The 20,651-nt window shown below is 49.6% G+C and overlaps 2 protein-coding genes and 1 long non-coding RNA gene across 21 annotated transcripts in view; 2 read left to right on the forward strand and 1 right to left on the reverse strand.

Annotated features, from left to right (window-relative positions):
• Window positions 1-10,332, reverse strand: part of JAKMIP1 (janus kinase and microtubule interacting protein 1) — a 103,110-nt gene extending 92,778 nt beyond the window's left edge. For 4 of the 6 annotated variants that reach the window (XM_019748186.3, XM_074321066.2, XM_019748182.3 and 1 more), the window contains exon 1: window positions 10,012-10,332. The gene's annotated coding sequence lies outside the window, so the exon portion shown is untranslated. Of the gene's footprint in view, window positions 1-10,001 lie in introns of all 6 variants that reach the window. The other 2 variants (XM_019748183.3, XM_074321073.2) reach the window with 2 other exon arrangements.
• On the forward strand, window positions 5,340-15,502 carry LOC141569141 (uncharacterized). The gene is made up of 3 exons (XR_012492561.2): window positions 5,340-9,326; window positions 10,690-10,781; window positions 14,378-15,502. It is a non-coding gene; the product is annotated as an uncharacterized LOC141569141 (long non-coding RNA).
• Window positions 15,503-20,297: 4,795 nt separating this feature from the next.
• Window positions 20,298-20,651, forward strand: part of LOC109456121 (high mobility group protein 20A-like) — a 28,701-nt gene continuing 28,347 nt past the window's right edge. For 11 of the 14 annotated variants that reach the window (XR_016019225.1, XM_088792982.1, XM_088793002.1 and 8 more), the window contains exon 1: window positions 20,298-20,430. Coding sequence is in view for 13 of the 14 variants with exons in the window: in XM_088792982.1 (XP_088649108.1) it covers window positions 20,358-20,430 (73 nt within the window). In the remaining variant the exon portion in view is untranslated. Of the gene's footprint in view, window positions 20,513-20,651 lie in introns of all 14 variants that reach the window. The other 3 variants (XM_088792993.1, XM_088793004.1, XM_074321098.2) reach the window with 1 other exon arrangement.

The raw sequence follows: 20,651 nt of genomic DNA on the forward strand, positions 1-20,651 counted from the left end.
TGGGTGGGACGATTTCAGGACACAACTTGACCTTCCCACAAGGAGAAGGGATGGTGCCACATGTTTTAGGGAATCACCTTCATGACGTGGTGACTGGAAGTGTGGTGACAGTTCAGTGCTTCAGATCAAGGTGGGAAGGGATGGTTGGAATTCAGAGAAAAAGTCCACATATGGGTATTTTCAGCAGCCATGGCATTGCTCTCAGATACCTGGCACAAATGCTAAAGAAGCTTTTCTGTACCTGCTACAATGAACAGACAAGACACCACCCCAAACTCATCAGCCCACATCCCTGCCTGAGAGCAATTTACCACACTCCAAAACCTCATTAGTTTACCTACTATTCACCAACAAACACGAAGGGAAGCTACAACCCAGGAGCTTGTGAACTGTGAAATCCCAAATTCACAATTTACGATGTGAACACCTGAGGTTTGGGGCACCCAGCACTCCTCCGCCATCTTCTGGCAGGAGCACTCCCAATTTCTGATATCCTATCCAGCAATAGGACATGTTTGGTCTAAAGTGTCTTGCATTCGTTTTTGCCATCCCTATAGAAAACTCAGGGACCCCTAACACCACGACCCTCATGAACGGGCTCATCCTGGGTAACTGGCATGCTTCCAAGGAGAGATAGAGCATGTCAATAAAGCACCCATTTCCCTGATGGTTTAAACAGATTAGGCACAATTTGAGGCCATCCAGGCCCTTGTTTATAATCAGGTGTCTGGTTGGCAAAAAACCTCATCCAGCCATGATCCTGGAAGGCTCCAAGACGCCACAGAAACCCAATTACTACCCAGCTTAATGAGCTTACGCACCCAGCTGCCCCAGCCCAGGAAGCAGCCCTGCTGACTTCCAAAAAGAAGCTGTATCTTCCAAAGCCTATTCTGAGGTGCAGCTTGGGAGAATGGGAAAACCAGGCTAATTTAACAAGAAATATGACCTTCTGTGAATACAGGGTTGAGGGCTGTGCCAGCACAACACCAGGCACCTGCAGGTAGGTGTGGCAGAGGGAAACGAGGAGAACAATGTTAGCTGACTCCTGAAAAAGTGGGAACAAAGTTCTCCCCAGGCATCTCTCACTGGGGAGCACACACACCCCTGGACAGGGACAGGGATGTGGCCCCAGGTCACCAGAGCTCCCCGGGATGAAGTGGCTCGTCTCCCTCATGGCTCCTGGCTGCATCCAGAACTAAACCCAGATTCCCTCCCAGGCCAGGAAAAAGGCAGTAGAGATGGGGTCCAGAGCAGAGGAGATGCACAAAGCAAGACGGCAGCCTTGTCATACCCTGAGAATCAGCTGCCCTCATCCAATCAGAGCTGGCCGATCAACTGCTCTAGTCCAATCAGAGCTGGCCGTGAGGCAGCCCTGCCCACTACGGGGAAGATGCTCAGAGAAGTCTCCTACATTCAGAGGCCATGGAAAACAAACGTGAGGCTGCAAATTCTTCAGAGAACAGCAAAATCTTTGTGAGCAGAGGGATTAAAAAGGCTGGCACATTGAGTGGAGGTGACCTAGTGGAGTGGCCCATCTTGGGCCATCCCAACGTAATCATCTTGAGTGCCGATTAGAAAGAGCCTACTATGCGCCAGACTAGACGTAGGTGCATCTTTGTTCTCCTCAAGAGGCCTGCCTGCACAGCTCCTAACTGAAGACTACGAAGATGAACAAACAGCAAGGTCATTTAAATTGGAGCGGGGAGGGTCGGTAGGGGGCGCTCTCACACCCTACCACTCATCGCCAAGTACCCCAAATAGGAAAAGACTGTTTTCCATCTGCAACCGGAAGATGTTCTTCTACTCTGCTGCTCCTGCAGGAAGGAGGATTTTCCCCTTGTGCTGCAACCAACCACCCAGGCAATGAAAAGCCACAACACCAAACTCCACGTTTCCTCCAACAGACTCTCTGTTTACAACACGCCCCTTTTCTCTATAAAAGAATATTCCTCTCCTTTCTTCTCTGGACTTGTTCCTGACTCGCCATTAAACCACGTGTCCTGAATTGCAATTCTTTGTTCCCAAATACTCATGTTGGTGGAGAAGTATTTGTCTGTCTGTTTCAGGTCAACAAGACCAAACTCTCACCAGTATGATTGTCCATCACGTCTTCTTACTTATATCCTTGAGGAATAATCACAGTCTTAGTGACTGGGTCTGTGTTTTATTTATATTGTGTAGATTGTGGGTCTCCCCTCCCCACCCCCAAGAACAAAAGTTGCCATGGGCGGGGACTTTGCCACGCCTGGTCTTCCTATGGCCCTAGTTCCTTCCAGGGGCGCACAGGAGGGCCTCAAATGTGCACTGTCCTTGTATGTCATTAGACTGAGCATCTCATTTACAGATGAGGAAACAAAAATTTAACTAACTTGCTTAGGGCCACACAGTTCCCAGAAGGCAGAGCCACCATCTTCTGGGCCTGGTTCCTGCCCTCAAGGAGCTTCCAATTTACAGCAGCTCTCCCCAAAAGGAGTACAATGTGAGCCCCACAAGCAACTTTAAATTTTCTAGTAGCCGTGTTAAAAACAAAAGAAATGGGTGAAACTGACTTTAAGAATACGTTTGATTTAGCCTAATAGATCCAACATAGTATCATTTCAAGCTGTGTTCCATGTTAAAACTATTACTGACGTCTTACGCTCTTTTTCATTCAAAGTCTTTGAAATCCAGTGTGTGTGTTTCACCCACCAGGCCATGTCAATTAAGACAAGCCACATTTCAGCACTCAATAGCTCTGAGTGGCCACCTTATTGGACACTCAGCTGCAGGAAGTCCCTGGCTATTTCAAAGCAAGGCAGCGTATGAGTTAGGGGACTCACCCACAACTGTTATGAGCTCCGCTACCAGTACCAGCAACAACAGCAGCAGTTGACAAACACCTACTTACTACACACTGACATGGCTCTGGACGGCCTACACAGGTGATTTCTGACCTTCACACCAATCTCAAGAGGTAGGGACATTGGACATTCAACATATTGAACAAAAGAAGAAAGCAGAGCTCAGAAAGACTAAGTAGCATGCTCCAGAGCACAGAGCTAGCAACGTGGAGTTAGGAAATTCAGTCACATCTGACTCCAAGCAACAGTGAGGTTTGTTTATTGAGCACCTACTGATGCTAATACCTGGGGCTGGGAGAGAACACGCCAGCCAAGGTTCCCGCCCACATGGTGCTTTCATTCTAGCTTATGCGGATGGGAGGCTGATCATAAACAAGGAAATAAACCCATTTCAGATCGTGATGATTTCAGAAGCAAACGAAGTGCCAAAGGGGAGAATAACAGTGGAGGGGGAGGTGGGCATCCACCTGGGGTAGGCAGGGAAGACCTCTCTGGGGCAGGAGGTTACATTCAAGCTGAGACTGAAGGGTGAGGAGAAGCCAGTCCTGGCGAGGGAAGGGGAACAGCATGCCAGACAACAAGCAGCAAACACAAATGCTCCAAGCAGGAAGAGTCCAGCATGTTCCAGGAACCAACAGAAAGGAGGCCGGGCTCCCTGCCATGTGCCAGCTGCCTTTCTGGGCCACTCGGTTGGCACCCATGCCATCCCTCCTGCCTCGAGGTTCTCACACTCTTGGTTGGAAAATAAGAAGCCAACAAACCATTCTCCAGATGTCAAGAACAAGGCTGGGAGCTCCCAGGGCACTGCCTGGCACAGAGGGCACATCCACAACTATCTGATGAGCGGCTGAACTGGAGAAAGAGTGGGCAGTGGAGTGGACACCCCAGAAGAACAGAACCCGAGCAGCCAAGGTCCTGGGAAGAAAGTTTTAACACTTTAAGTCTTGCCTCACACACTATTCACACTAGCTGAATGGGGAAACCACCCAAATATCCATCAACAGACAAATAAATAACAAAATGTAGTATATCCATACAATGGGGTATTATTCAGCCATAAAAAGGACTAAAGTGCTAACACCTGCTACAACATGGGCCTTAAGGACATTATGCTGAGTGATAGAAGCCTGTCGCAAAGGACCACATAGTATAAGTACACGACTGCATTCGTATGAAATGTGCGGAATAGGGAAACCGAGAGACAGAAGGCAGAGCCGCAGTTGCCAGGGCAGAGGGGGAGGGGGAGTGGGGAGAAACTGCTTAAAGGGTGAGGTTTCCTTTGAAGGTGATGAAAAGAACTCGATAGAGGTGGTGGCTGCACAACATTGTGAATATACTAAACGCCACCGAATTGGACACTGTAAAATGGTTAATCTTATGTTGTGTGAATTTCAGCCAATTTTTACAAAGGGGAGGGGGACAAAAAAAGAAGTGCTTCAACAGATGACCTCAATCAAGATCCTGTTAAATGAAACCCCTAGTCTGAGCAAGCAGATAGGAATGGCCAGCCTCCAGAAGCAGCAGGTTAAAGCGGGAAAAGAGAAAAGGCACAGGTTCCAAGGTTACAAGAAGCAGAAAGCTACTCTAGGCTCAACCCCTGTAATCCTCGTTGTCTGGCTGTCCTCCAGAGGAAGCAGAACACCCCTCAGGGGTGTGCCCCACTGCCTCCATCCCTCAGGAAGGGACCAGCAGCCAGTCCGGAGGCTCCTGAATCAAAATGCAGCCAATGTGGAGACGGAGCAGCCAGCGGGCCAAGCCAGTGGGTCCCCTGACCCGGCACACACAAGGGCATTACTGCCACAATGGGCAGCCCTCGGCAGTCCCAGGATGGCCTCCTTCCACTCCTTGAAGTGGCCCTTCTGCCAAGTCTGGGCCACGGGGGAGAGGACAGCAGCAGGCCCATAGCCACAGAGCTTCTGGGTCCTCTGAGGTCCAGCCAGGGTTTATAGGAAGCGTGACAGGTCCTGAGGATGCTTCCAGGGCCTGGAAAGGACAAAGGGGACACCTGGGCCACCTGGAGAGGACAGACTGACCTAACACCCGATTAAGGTGTGGCCACTCAAGGGACCAGCATCACAGCTCCTGTCCTCTGCACAACGCTGGGCCTTCACCTCCGTTCTTTAATTCACCCTCTTACCACGTGATCTGCAGGACGGGGAGTGGGGCTCATCCCACTGAGTGGTGGAAGGTTCAGAGGGGTGCAGACACTTGGCAACAAATAGCTGGGAAATGGCAGAGCAGGCCTTCAAACCCAGGGCTGCAGTCAAAGCCTCACTGCTACATTAGATGCACACCATTGGTGTTTGTTTGTTTCTACAGACCTCCCACAAGGCAGCAGGGGGTCATGGCTACCAACGTGAGTGCCGCTTCCAGAGGATGGAAACTTCTGGAGACAGACGTGGTGATAATTGTGCAACCATAGGAACATACTTACCACCACTGAACTGCACACTTAACCAAGGGGAATATGTTAACCATTATAACATATTAGGTATATACATTTAACACAAGGTATTTTAAGAAATGACCAGGTACCAGGCCATTCGGAAATTGTCAACAATTTTTTTAAAAAATAGATATTATACAGACCCCATTTTCTGAACATGGTATGATTCAATTACAAGCTAATAAAACATATAAATCCCTCCTCACCTGGAAAGAAAAACTACGGGCTGCTTGAGTTCAAAGCCTTAGTCCCCCACTTACCAGCTTTGTGCCCCTGGGCTTCAGAACCTATCTGCGCCCATCTGTAAAATGGGAAATGCAGGGCTTCTCCCTCTGGACTAAATGAACTCAAATCACGGCTAGAACAGAGCAGGGGAGGCAAATTCCTTCTGTAAAGGGCCAGTTAACGTTTCTGGCTTTACAGGTACCTGCCACAACTGCTCAACTCTGCCAATACACTGCAACAGCGGCCAGAGACAACAGGTACACAAATGAATGTGGCTGTGTGCCAATAAAACTTTATTTACAAAAACAGGTGGCGGGCTGATGAGCCATAGCTTGCCAAGCCCTGGCATACACCTTGGCACCTGTTAAGTGCTTAGCAAATGTTAACTGCTACAATTAAGAAAAATGGCATTTCTCTCACTTCATTTCACCAATGAGAGGTACCATACTTCTTGTGCAATTCCGAAAAGAAATACTAACACCAAGGGCTAAGTGCAGAGTCCCTGTCCCCACTGGGGAGCTGGCCCCTCGGTCACTCCAAGCCCCCCATGCCTTCACCACGGGCCTCTCTGCTGCTTTTCAGGCTGACGCTGAGCAGGCGGCTAAGGACCTCCGTGCTTCCCCCTGCGAGCACTCTTGCCCTTCCCACCTCCTACAGGAGGGGCTCCTATACCCTGCCCTGCATGGCATGAGGCCCCCAGAGCCCCCTGCCTTGTCCCTGCTCCTTCCTGCTGGCCCACACTCCCTGGGCTGTCCACCAGGCCTTGGAAAGGCATGAGCAAAGAAAGCATTGTCTGAATGCATTCAGGGCTAGAGCGACAACGCCGAGGTCCCACTGCGGGCCAGCTCTGTGCTCCTTTTGAGCCTCGGATTACAGCAACACCAACGGCTACCACTGGCTCTATGGTAACATGCTTCTCTTAAAAGCACCGAGAAGGCTCCTCTCATTGGCTTCTCGCAGCAGCCCTGTAGGAAGGACATTTTTCCATCGCAAGGGTCAGTGTGCTTCACGGAGCAACGCCTAAGCTCCAGAGCAAGGGACCCCAAATGGTGAGTTCTGCCTCTGCCTCGACCTCCAGACGCAGCCCCAGACTGCCAGGTGCTCATACAATCCTTACCCAGAGCGGTACTGTGCAGCTTAAATGAGATCATTCACAGCAAAAATGGGAGCTTAGGCAATGATAGCTATTTTCCTTATGTGAACATTACAGAAAAAGGAACTGGGCTCAGAGAGGTTATGTGACTTGCCCAAGGTCACACAGCCAATAGTCTGAGCTGGTCAGTGCTGCTCCTCTGACCCAGCCCTGTTCCCTCACAGCTCAGCTCACCTAGCCCGTGGCCGATGCTTATGATCATTAGTTCCATTAAGTTTTCTTAGGAACTGGGTGGAAATTACTGGAACTGTTGCAGCCCAACCATTAAGCAGGTAAGCGGTCCAGGTGAAAGAGGCATCAAATGAACTGCTCCGGGGCCAGTGAAGCAGCCTTCCTGTGTGGACTCTGAGTTCAGGATTCTTACACGAAGCACAGCACCTTCTCACACAGTCTACATAAGCCAATGTGGCACCTGTGCCCTTCATCTTTCATTCCCAGTGACTGAATACTTAGCTTATCGGTGTCAGCTAGGGAAGGACAAAGAGGGCCTCTAACTGGGGCGTTTATTGCAACAAAGTAAAAAGACTCATTTTTTTTAATCACTTATCACACTCCCTCATCATCATGACCACTTATTAAAGTGCTTCTTGTGCTCAGAGACCACACCTCCGAGCCCCACACCAACCCAGCCCTCATTTGTACAGGAAATGGAGGCTCAGAGAGGTTAGTCTTCTTGACCAAGATCACACAGCCATAAGGAATAGGACACAACTTCAGAAGCCCTGCAGGTGGACCCAACCACCGCAGGGAAGGGGAGTGACTGAGGAGAACCAGGATACACTGCATTCATCCCCACTCTTCCTGAGGGTGGCACCCCATTTTAGTTAGAAAGCCCGGGGGGAGGTGCTTGCCCAATCATAGCTGAGTGAGGGGCAGGGCCTGTGTGGGAACCCCAACAGTCTGGTTCCAGAGCCAGCAGAGAGGCAGGGTCCCGTTCTCAGGGAGTTAACCAAACAAACAGTGGCACAGCACGTGGCTGCAGGCTTCTGCCTTCCGCAAAACGTGTCCCTCCTGCCGCTGGTCCGCAGGCCCCAACCCACCGTGTACACCACTGGGGTGGGGCCTCCTCCTCATTGAAGGCTTCTCCACCAGCGGAGGGCAGCAGTCCTGCTTTCTCTCTCCTCTGTGCACGTCTCTTAGGGCGCTGGCAGTGTGGGTGCCGGTGTGACTGGCTCCCCCAGAAAATGGAGCCCTCACCAAAGTGGGGCCACCTCTCAGACCTGACTGTGTCCCCAGTCTCAAAGGGCGAGGTCTGCTTAAAGAAAAGCGACACAAATATGTACGGATATAAAGTTCAGGGAGAGCACACAATCTGCTTGGCTGAGGCAGGGAACACCAGAGTCGTAACGTGAGAGCTGGGCGTTATTGCATGAATAGGAGTTCTCCATACGGCAAAGGAGCAGAACATTTCTGGGAGTGAAAACAGGGAACACAGAGGTGGCACGGCGGCTGAGACAGTGTGGCGGGGAAGGGGAGTGGTGGGCAAGGAGAGCCAGGATGTGAGGGACCTGTGAGGTCCTGGAGGCAGTGGGAGCCATGGATGGTTCGTGAAGGAGGAAAATGGCAGCAGTTTCATTTGTTGGGTCCACACTCTGACCCTTTGAGGGGCTTCTCGCTGTGAAAAGACTCAAAGTGAGATTTACCCAGACTTGGAGCAGAGATGTTCAGACCATGTGCATGAGTGTCAACAACAAAACTTTGCAACCATCCATAAGCTTCCATTGAGTTGCACAAAAGAAAGAACATCCTCAGAGCAGCAGGTCTCCAGGGAGGTGACAATGCCTGCCTGAGCAAGCATCCTGGGGGGCATCCTGACCACCCCACCCCATCCCCAAATCTGGCTGTCCTCCTCATCCATCCCAGCTCATGGAAGTGCCACACACCTGCCCAAGGTCCTGGAGGAGAAGCCAGCTCCTCCCACAGCTTTGCCGCACACCAGTGCATCACCATGAAGTAGCGGTGAGGACCCCCCTTCAGCCCTGTATTTACTGCGGGTGGTGCCCTGTATGAGGGGCTGAGGCTGCCCCCGCCGTCCCAGACTTCCTAGTCTGGTCTGGGAGGCAGTGGCCATCAGGGGGACAGCAGCATGTCCAGCACCTCCCTGCTCAGGCGGGGCAAGGGGCTCTCCCTGACCTTGGTCTAGAAAGAGCTGGCCAGTTGAAGGAAGGGCGTTCCCAGAGATGGGACAGCACCAGCAAAGGCCAAGGACAGAGTGCCTGTGAGTGAGCATGGAAGGGCTGGGGGTGGGGGTGGAGGACGGTTCCATACAGTACATCTAGAGCTTAAGGAGCTGGGCAAAGCCTGGCGGAGCGCCCAGGCCAGCCAGCCATCAGGAGAAAGGCAGACTAGGGTGTGTGGGGAAGGGAGATGTGGAGGGGGGCGGGGGTGTTTCTAAGGGGAAAGACTGCCTGGCAAGTGGCCTCTATCAGAGATGATGAGGCAGGATCCTCAGGAGCCCACAGCAAGGAGGGTGGAGTGACGGAGTGATAGAGCGATGGAGCGATGGAGAGAGGGGCCTGGAGGCGAGGGCGCAGAGCAGGCCCGAGAGGCCGCTGGCCTGAACGCAGGATTCCCAGCAAGGTGCCCGGCCCTGCTGAAGCCAATTCCTATGCGCCATCTCCTGAGGCCGAGTGCACCCCGGGAGCGCCCGCCGGGCAGGAGGGTGGGTGCCAGCCTTTCTTCCCATCTCTCCAGCCTCCTCTTCGGGGCCCACGTGGGCGGAGCAGCGCGGGGGTGTGCGTGGCAGGGGCCGCAGCAATGTGTGCTGTGCGTGGGATGGGGGAGCAGACAGGGCGGCCTCACCCTCCCGGCCCCCGGTCGCCGATGCGCGGCCCCAGGCTCCATCCTCTGTGCCACCTAGGCCAGGATTGGGGGACCCTGACCTACTCAGTGGGTAGGACACGGAGAGAACTGGCCAGCCACGCCCCCCGAGCCACTCCCGGGAGGCACCTGGTGGGTCCCCCTCCCTCTCCTTAGCTCAGGGGCGCAATGGGGAGCGGTATGGAAATGGAGGTGGCGTGAGGGAGAGAGGGGGGCTGGGAGAGGTACAGGGAGGGGGCGTATGGAGTAAGGCGACGCAGTCTTGGGGCTGGGAGATGCTGCAGGGGGATTTGGAGAGGAGTGGGGGATGGGAACGGAAGGGTGGGGGCCCACCAAGGTGAGGAGCGAGAGTGACAGGAGGGTGTGTGTGTGGGGGGGGGAAGGCTGGAGGAGGGAAAGGTGGGCGATAGGGCGGGGCGGCACAGGTCACAGCGTCCCTTGCCACCGGATCCGACAATCGGTCGCAGGGTCCGCGGATCCCCTTTGGCCAGCGCGTGCCTCCCGTCCCCCGGCGTACCTGTACCCACCTGCTCGGCGCTCAGGCCCGAGCCGGGCAGCAGCAACGGGCGTAGCGAGCGCAGCCCCGCGCCGCATCCTCCGGCCGCCCCCTCCCCGCCCCGAGCTTACGCCGCCGCCCCCGCCCTAAAAAGGACAAAACGGAAAAGAAAAAGGCTGCGTGCTAAAAAATAATCGTAAGAAGCACAGGAGGAAGACGGGCTGATGGGTGCGCGGCTCGTCGGGGCGGGGGTCCAGGTGCAGCATCACCGGTGACAGTGCTCGGGGCAGCCGCCCATCGCGTGCCGCACACTCCCGGCTGCAGCTCCCGCCGCCGCCCAGCGCCCGGCTCGCAGCGCGGCCCCGCCTATCCCCTGGGGCGTCCCAACGATTGGCCTGTCCTTCTGCCAGTCAGAGAGGAGGGCGCAGCGTTCGCCCCGCCCCCGCCCAGGGCCGACGCCGGGAGCAGTTCTGCGGACGGGAGCAGAGTCGCTGCGAGGCCTGAGCGTGCGCAGTGGACCCCGCGGCCCGCGCGGGGGTGGAACTGGGGTCCCATAACTGAGCGCCGCCTGCTGCGCTGGTTCCGGCTGCCCGCTGGGCTGGAGTTGCAGCTGGGTGGAGCTTTCTGGCTCCGGTTAGAGCTAAAGGCCCCAGAAGTTTGTCTCTGCCCTCAGGGGGCTCACATCCAGTTTTGTTTTTGTTTTCTGTAGGTTTGGGGGTTTTCTTGGAGGAGGTGGATATACAACCTGAGACTGTGGCCATCCTAAGCAATTGGTGGTTGGGGAAGACACAGTGTCCACAGGTACTATATTTTCCTCTTTTGTACAGAAATCTGAGAGTCAGAGGCTAAAGGAACTGTTGAAGGTGACAGCAAGTGGCGGATCTGGGAGGCTTACTCCTGAGCCCGTGGTCGGCAAAGCCACATCACCAAACGATAATGGAATGAATAATGTGACGTCCAGCTGAGGCTGGAAGGAAGGGTAGCATTTAGCTAGGCAAAGATTCGTCCATTTAGTTTTCTTCCACAATGTTTATTGAACACCTACTACGTACCAGGTAGCCACTAAGATCTAGCGATGTCACAGTGAACAACAGAGAGAGCCGCTGCCCTCCTGGAACTTACATTCTAGCAGAGAAGGGAGAGGAGAGAATCCACATAAAGCGTTCACATAAGCACTGGTCAACATCTTGATAAAGGAAAATGGCATATTTGAGAATCTAAAAACAAGCAGGTGTCTCTGGGCCAGAGAGAGGTGAGGAGGAGAGCAGCCAAAGATGACGATGGCGAGGGAAAGGAACAGCGGGTGTTATGGGCTAATTATGTCCCCTCAAAATTCATGGTGGGCAGAGGTTGGTGCATCTGTCCCAAATTCTTATGGGAAAGAATTTGTTGTTCATCCTGAAGCTGCTTCATTAGAGAAGGTGGGCCACTGTCATATTTACGTATTTAAAATGCACCGGTCAGGATAAACTGTGTTAAGCACCAGTAACAAACAAACCCAAATCTCACTGTCTCCTTTCTCACTCATTACACATCCCAGCAGAGAGCTCTGCTTATCCTCGCCTATCTCAACTGTGTGCCCATGGTGGCTTGGGCAGTATGAAGGAAAGGTAGCAAATTGTCCTGGCTTCTAAAGCTTCCTGTTGGAAGAGACACATCACTTTCCCTTAAGGTTCACTGGCCAAAGCAAGTCACATGGCCACCGCTGGCTTCCTGGAAATCAAAAGAAAAATTAAGGATGGCACATTGTTGCCCTAACAAAATCAGGGTTCTGTTAATGGGGAAGAGGGGAGAATGGAAATTGAGCAGGCAACTAGCAGTGATGGATCGAGGTTCTGTAGGAACTGAAGCTTCTACAATTTGGAGGCCTTCTTCTAGAAAAACAATTAAGGGCAAAAAATTACAAATACAAAAGTAGGTACAAAAGTGAATATTTATTTAGAATAATAAAAAATAATAATGTTTCAAATTGACAGATAACACAAACATTACAAAATCCAGAAAAACAATAAATTTTTAAATTAACTACCTCACATCCACCTTTATAGCATCTTTCTCTACATTTTTTTTTTTTTTTTTTTTTTTTTTGCTTCTTCATCCTTTTGGATTGCCTCTTCATAGGGCAATGACTTTGTGATATTTTTTCTATGGAGAAAACAGATAATTCAGAGTACTCCTCCAATGATGGAATTTTTTTCCATGTTGGTTAGAATACTTTCTTTCAGCCTCATAATTCCTTATTGGTAGTCATGTACATTTGTTGTCAAATTCGGGGAAACTTCAATCATAATCTTCTTTAAATGAACACTAAGACTTAGAAAAATTACTGTCGCCCCCCCCCCACACACACACAGTTGCCTTGTTGTGATTGTATTAATTTTTGTCATAAAAGGACTTGTACAAATTCAAACCAGAAGATGACTTGGCCGCTGCTTCCTAAACATTGGTGCCCCTCACAGGCATGTGGGGAAGCATGTGAAAAATACAGATGCCCGGGCTCCTCACATCCCACTGAAGTGAAGCCTCGGAGTAGCTGGGCCCAGGAATCGGTATTTTACTGAGTGCCCTAGGGGAGTCCGATGTCCATTGAAGCCTGAGAGGCCCTGGATTAGGCGGTTTCCCGTTTGCCTTGTGAATCTGAAGGTCTGCAAATCCAGGTCTCCCTGTTGGGAAAAATCACCTTATAAACCTCGTATCTCCTCCTCTAATATACTCTGGCACTGGGCGCCCTAGCACATGTTCCCACCCAGTGCCCCTTGGATGACACTCCTGGAAGCCATGATGCCCTCCCAGAGTGCAATAACTTGACCTACACAGACTGGGAACCATATAAACATATACTATGTATTAAACTCAAATCAAGGCCTCCTTGACTCTACTTCCCTTCAGCTGCATCCCCAAAATGCCCTCAGCCACCCCAACACCTCCCAAAATGAGAGGAAGCGTGATAATAGGAAGTCAGAGGGAAAGGAACAGCGGGTGTTATGGCCTAATTATGTCCCCTCAAAATTCATACGTTGAAGTCCTAACCCTCAGTACCTCAGGATCTGACTATCTTTGGAGACAGAGTCTTTTAAAAGGTAATTAAAGCAAAATGAGGTCATTGGGGTCGGTTCTAACCCAATACGACTGGTGTCCTTATAAGAAGAGGACATTAGGACACAGATACACACAGTAGGACGACTGTGTGAGGACACAGGGAGAAGACGGCCATCTACCAGCCAAGAAGAGAGGCTGCAGAAGGAACCAACCCTGCTTTCACCTGGATTTCGGACTTCCAGCCTCCAGAACTGTGAGACCATACGTTTCTGTGCCAAGCAGCCTGTGGTACTCTGTTATGGCAGCCCGAGCAAACGCATACAACTCAGTACACCTGGACACGACGGGCATCTACTGTGTACTGGTGCTGTGCCTGGGCACCAGGGACATGGCATGGAACAACCTGTCTGTGCCCTCAAGAGCTCATGGGCAGTGGGGGAGACAGAAGACTCCGTGGATCGTTACGATGGGGTAGCCCGGGGCAGAAGGCGTGTAGGGGAAGGCACTTCTAGAGCTGCCTAAATGAGTCAGGGGGCCTTCCTGGAGGAGGAAACAAACACTTGAACTGAGGTTAGACAAGGAGGGAGGAAGCAAGCCTTCCAGGCAAAGGGAACAACCTGTGCGGAGGGACCACGGAAGCATGAAGGCCAGGACATGGATTTCTAGACTGCTGCCCCCTGCAGGGCACACAGGTTAAGCGGCTGAAGACTACACCGGAACTTCTGGTGACTGAGGAATTTGGAACAGGGCATGACACCACTAACCCCAGCATGTGGGTGGAGGCTGGGTGGGAAGTGGAGGTAAGAGGCTGTTGAATGGTGATGAGACAGGTTGTTGGTCAGAACCAGGGCACTTTGAGCCATGGTCCCAGGAGACCCGGTCAGGACTCTCTAAGTGGCACCCCCACCCCTGACTAGGGGCATTGAAACTGATCCAACTTGTAAAACTTGCCTTCTGGGTGGTGGGCTGTGCTGGGGGGTGGGGCGGATAGTAATAATAACAAGAGTGAACATTGGTCAGGCTTGGCCTGAGCAGACACCAAGTCAACACTCTGTGTGTATTATTTAATCTGCACAACAGCCCTAGGTAGAGAGAGGTTAGGTAATTTGCCCAAGATCACACGGCCAGTGGAGCCAGGATTCAAACCCTGGCAGCCTGGCTCTGGGGGTAAATAAATAATCACATTGCCAAGAACAACTGGCATTTATTGAGCACTTACTGTGTGCCAGGTACTGTGCTGAGCTTCACATATATTAACTCATTTTAATCCCCACCTTATCCTTAGAAACTGAGGAATGGAAAGATTCAATGATTTGCCTAAATCTTAGCAGAAAAGCTTACCTCTTTCACCCCTGCAGGAGAGGCTTTGTGATGCCCATTTTCTACATGTAACAACCGAGACTCAAACAGTCCAAGTGAGTCTGCTGAAGAGGATCTGGAAACTACAGCCAGGTCTCTGTGATCCCAAGTTCATGCTCTCCATCAATCCACTTTCAAATCCAAGACAGCAAAGATGAGAACTGGACTGAGTGAAAACAGCTGCATGACTCCATTTACATACTTTATCAAAATGACAAAATTTTAAAAATAGAGAACTGAATAGTGTTTGCAGGGAGGTGGGGAGGGAGCAGGGAGGTGACTGTGGCTATAAAGGGGTAACAGGAGGGTTCCTTGTATGGAATTGTTCTGTACCCTGACTGTGGTGGCGGGTGCACGAATCTACACGTGATTAAATTGCATAGAACTAAACACCACACACACACAAGTTCACGTAAAGCCAGGGAAATCTGAATAAGGTAAATGGATTGTTATCAATACTGATTGCCTCCTGTGTCACATCATTTCACGAGAGGTTACTGTGGGGAAACTGGGTGAAGAATATCCTGGGTTGGTCTCTCTGTATTATTTCTTACAAGTGCTGTGACTCTACAATTATCTCAAAAGAAAACATTTTCCAAACGACACTGATGAACATTATGGCAGCTCAAGGCTCTAGCACTGGACAGGGCTCCTCCTGGGGCAGGGAGATAGGCACAGGGGCCTGTGGGCTTTTCCTCCGCAGACAGGGTGGAGCAGCCATGAGGGGTGCGAGGCAGGCACCATGCCCACGTTCTCCACCACCATCCATACAGGGGGCGTCTGGCCTTCTCAGCCACAAGGTCCCGTGCCAGGATGCTTTCTTCTCCTTTCCGCCTTTCAATGAAAACAGCTTTTTGTGGGCTATTTGGTTCTATGAATAATACATGTTCATTGTAAAGAATTCAAACAATACAGACAGCTATAGAGAAGGAAACAAAGGTCACCTTGAATCTCGCCACACCAGGGTAACCCCCACAGGCCCTCAGGTGACCAGGCCTTCATGCCACTCCCGGTGGGCAGATACATGGGTGTGATTTTACATGAACGGACTCCTTTTACGCACCATGTTTTTATTATGGAGGCCTCCCCCTCCTCATTCCCACATCACATCCCCCACCAGGTAGCCCACGTGAACAACCTTGCTTGTTTTGATTCATAGTTTTCTCCATAAACATATGTAAGTACGTACTATATACATACACGCATACATTCACACACGCGCATGCGGGCTTGGAATCATTGTTTTACAAGATGAATCCATTATAATCGCACTTATCTGCTTCTTGCTTTCCGCGCTCATCATCCACTGGTGAAAATCCCCACTACCATCTAGAGGGAACTGGATTCATTCTCCTGAGAGGCTGGTGGCCTCCCATCGCGTAGGCACCCTCTTTGTCCTCGTCAGCTAAGAACAATGGGCAATAAATATCCTTGCACACACGTCCCCAGGTATCAGTGCTTCTATTTCTATGGATGGATGCCCAGGAGTGGAATTGCTAGTTTGAAGGTTTAAGCTAATAGATGCTGACAGATTAGCTTCCTAAGACTCTGTGACACATCGCCCTCCTGCCTCAGTGTAGATCCCCTCCACAGGCGGTGCTATAGATGCCGTGAATGCCGCCGCTCTGACGGCGTGAAGTGAAGTGCCCTTGTTATTTTACTTTGCATTGCTCTGTTTACTGGGGAGTTGGGGGGTAAGTTGAATATATGTAGGCCTTTGATTTACTTCTTTGAGACTTGTCTACTCAGAGCCTTTGCCCATTCTTAGTTGGCTTTCTGTCTGTCTGTCCATTGTGAAGAGCTTCCCATCAGTAGTTACCCTTTCCTGTCTTCAGTGACCAGGCACTGTTTCCAGACTTAGCATTCATCTCTGGACTTTGCTTATGGCACCTCTTGCCACACAACAAACTTTTATGAAGTCAGCTATGTAAAGATGTCTCTCACTTTCTAGTTCTTTTTTTCGTATAGCTTCTGTTTCATTCTTGGTTAGAAAGTCTCCAAGATACTAGACTGTACATACAGTCTCCTAGGTTTTCTTGCTTGGTTTCACTGGACAGGGGTTATGCAGTGTTTATTCACAGTACAAAATATAAAAACGTGATCGAGATGGCTAATGTGACCCTATAAAATACCTTTAAGGAGACAAGTTTCCAATTATTAAAGATATAATTTTTAATCTGAAATATTGCAAGAATGCCAAGTAAGACATATACCCTATATGTTTTCCAAAGCTTAATTAGGGGGTTTCCAAAAATGTCAGTTGTATTTCTATACTGCCTCAAAAAAGAGGGGTCACACACACCAAAAAAAAACCCAAAACAGTGAAATTGTTCTGTGCACAAGTAGCCACACAGCACGCCTCAGGTGATCACAACCCTTCCACACAGTAAGAAACGTTGTTGCCCTTTTAGAGACTCGGCTGGACAGAGAACAGGATTCAAGCAGTAATTGTTAAATAAGATTTGATACTTCAAGATTTTACTATATTCAAAGAATAAAAACCACATGATAAACGTCATCGTACCCACCATTCAACTTACGAAATAGAACATCTGCCATGTCCCACAAGCCTCTCCCATGCTGACCATTATCCTAACGTGTGTGTTTATCTTTTTCTTAATCCCGTATACATGGTATTATGCCTATATGTATTCTTCCCTATTTCAGTTTCTACTCAACCTTGAGTTTTTAACATTTGTCCATGTTGATACCTGTGGCTGAACTGTGAAAAGACATTCTGGCAATTTCTTTTTTTCTATTTAAACACGGTGATTCTGAATACCAGCATTCCTATCTTCGGATGCACATCAATGAGAGATTTCTGGAGCAGGGTTGCTCAACAGAAGAACTGCTGACATTTTGGGTAGGATAATCCTTTGTGGAAAGGGGCTCTCTCTAGCCTCTACCCACTAGATGCCAGTAGCACCCTCCCACATAGATGTGACAACCATGAATGTCTCCACATATGCCAAATATCCTCCTGGTTGAGAACCACTGTGCTGGAGTATATACCATAGGAATGGAATTGCTAGGTCATGGAGCACGAGTATCTACTCTACAAGATACTACCAAATAGCTGACCAAAATGTTTATGCCAATTTATTGTCCCACCAACAGTCTGCAAGAAATCCGGTTCCATATCTTAGCGGACACATAGTGTTGGATGACCATTACATTATTGCCAATCCCGTGAGAGTAAAGAGGTGTTTCACAGTGATTTGACTGTGAATTCTCTGACAGAAGCCCTTTGGATGTCATGGCTAGTCATACTTTTTCTTAGTGAACATGACTTTTCATAGCTCTTGCCTATTTTTCTATTGGGTTGTCTTTTTCTTATTGCTAGTCAGGGGTTCTTTATAGTTTCTGGATTCTAATGTTTTGGTGAATGTACGTTTTGCACATTACCTTCTTTCAGTGAAGGGCTATCACACCATATTATCCTGGTTTCCATTGGGTGAATAGAAGCATTAATTTTAATACAGTCAATTTTTCCATATTTCCTTAACGATTTGTGCTTTTTGTGTTTTAAGAAAGACTTCCCCATCTGGAGTCATTAATAATATTCTCCCATATTCCCTTATAAATGTTTTAAAGTTTTACTTTTTAGTTTTAAAAGTTAATGCACCTGGAATGGAGTTTTATGTGCAGTGTGAGCTAGGTATCCCATTTCATTTTTTCCCCTGGTGGGAATAGCCAGTTGCCCCAGCATCACTTATTTAAAACTCCATCCTTCCTCACAGCGAGCTGCAGTGCAACCTGTGATGTATATCAAGTTTCCATGTATTCATGGCCTGCTCGTTTTGTCCCTTTTATCTATTTGTCTATCTCTGCATCAATATCACACTGTCGTAATTACATTAGCTTTACAGTAAGTCTTCATACCTGTCAAACAAGTCCCCCTGCTTATTCATCTTCTTCAGAAATATTTAAGCTTCTCAGACCTTTGCTCTTCCAAAAAAATTTTGGAATTATCTTGGCAAAATTTGCAAAACCAAAACAAAAAACCAAAAACAAAACCCTGTTAAGATTTTGATCGGAATTTCATTAAATCTATCACACAATTTGGAGAGATGTGATATTTTATATCAAGTTCTCCCATTGACGAATGCCTCTATTCGGGTTTTCATAAACACCTTTCAATATAAAATTATAATGTTCTGTGTAAAGGTCTTGTATATCTCTCAATAGATCTATTTCTCATTTTGTTTTGGTATCGTAAATGGTATCTTTCTGAAAATCGTAACTGTCCTTTATATGATAGGTGGAGGAATTTATATGTGTTTCATTACATAAAGCCAGTTATAGTTGTTGTTGTTCAAACCTTCTCTATCCTTACCAACTTTGTTTTACTCTTTGGCCTAAAAATTATTAAGAGGTATGTTGACACTTCACACTCATTTGGATGGTTATAAAATGCTTTTTTTAAAAAAAAAAAAAACAGCACATCACACTTTGTTGGTGAGGGTGTGGAGAAATTGGCAGTCTTGAGAACTGTTAGTGGGAATGCAAAATGGTGCAGCCACTGTGGAGAATGGTATGGTGATTCCTCAAAAAATTAAACAAGAATTAACATAAGATCCAGCAATTCCACTTCTGGATATATGCTCAAAAGAAGTGAAAGCAGGGACTTGAACAGAAATTCATGCACTCGTGTTTATAGCAGCATTAATCACAATAGCCAAATGATAGAAGGTAGAAGCAACCCAAGTGTCCATCAACAAATAAACAGATAAATAACTCGTAACCCTTATAGTAAGTAGTAGCCTAATGCTACATCACAATGCCTGTGTCATCACCTGACTTCATCTTATCACATCATCACAAGAATAAGGGTAAATATAGTACAATAAGATATTTTGAGAGAGAGAGACCACATTCACATAAATTTTATCACAGTGTATTGCTATACTTGTTCTATTATATTATTAGTTACTGTTACTCTGTTACTGTACCTAATTTATAAATTAAACTTTATCATAGATGTATAGGAAGGAACATAGTATATAAAGACATATCTCAGAGATATGTTGGGTTCGGTTTCAGACCACCGTGGTAAAGCAAGTATTGCAATAAAGTGAGTTGTTAGCTTTCTGTGGTGGAGGGTCTTGCCTTCAGTTTGTAAAAAAACACAACATCTATGCAGTGCAATAAAGCAGAGCACGATAAAATCAGGTGTACCTGTATAGGGTTCCATACCATCTGCGGTTTCAGGAACCCACTGAGGGTCTATGCCCCATGGGTGAAAGGACCACTATAGCCAGCCCAAGGTCACCCAGCAGAGGTGGGCTGATAAACCTAGACCGGCTGGCTCCAGGGGCTGTGCCATCCTATAGGCAACCTCAAAATTACCCAGAGAGCGTGTGTGAAGGCCGTGACTGCCTTCAAGTCACCTGCCACGGACAGGAAGGAAATATGTGAACATGGAAGTGTTGCCATTGAAAGGAAGGCGTGGAGCTCATGGCTCTTTCTAAATGTTTACAATTATCTCTGCGATTATATTTCGAATTCGTTTAACGTAGGTACACCAATGCGTTAACAGGTGGTTGGCTTTGAAGTGCCTACTCCAGAGAAGGGATGCTCTGATTTTTCCAAAATGTATGATGTATTCCTCTGTGATGTGAAAATATTAAAACACGTATAAAGAATTTAAAGACTAGCCTTCGCTTATCAGCTTTTTCGCCAACTGGGCGCACTTATGTAACGGAGGGGGCGTCCCCAGAAATGGGGACGCGGGCGGGGCTCTCCGGTCCTCCGCCCCGCCCCCTCCCCCTCCCATCCCCTTCTCGCCTCCCTCTGGCCCCGCCCAGTCCCGGGCTGCTCGGATAACCTGGAGGCCGGAACGCCCTGCGCGGCTGGGACTCCGGCTCAGCCCCCTGGCGGCGCCGCGTCGTCCCTACCGCAAGAAGCTCGCCCCCGGGCGTCCGCAAAGGCGCGGGGAGTGACAGACTGCAGAGCTGCCCTTTCGGCGGCCCCCCTACAATGGCGCGGGGCGGAGCAGAGCCGGAGCAGAGGGCGCGGGGCGGAGCGGCGGGGAGCTCAGCTGGCGCACTGGGTGGGCGGAGGCAGAGCGGCGGGCGCGGGGCGGCGGCCCGGGCGGGCGGGCGACATGCAGCGGGACTGCGGCCAGGCTGCGGGTCAGTGGCTGGACTTGCGGCTCCCCATCCCCACCGCGTCGCGCGCGCCCCGCTCCCTGGGAGTTTGGGGGTCGTCCCCGGGACCGGGTCGTGGCGCCCGGGTGTAGCTCAGCTGGGCGGCGCGGGTGCGGATGCCCGG

Source organism: Rhinolophus sinicus, chromosome 1 (genome assembly GCF_057876585.1).
Source record: "Rhinolophus sinicus isolate RSI-liver-muscle chromosome 1, RSI-T2T, whole genome shotgun sequence".
NCBI classification, from domain to species: domain Eukaryota; kingdom Metazoa; phylum Chordata; class Mammalia; order Chiroptera; family Rhinolophidae; genus Rhinolophus; species Rhinolophus sinicus.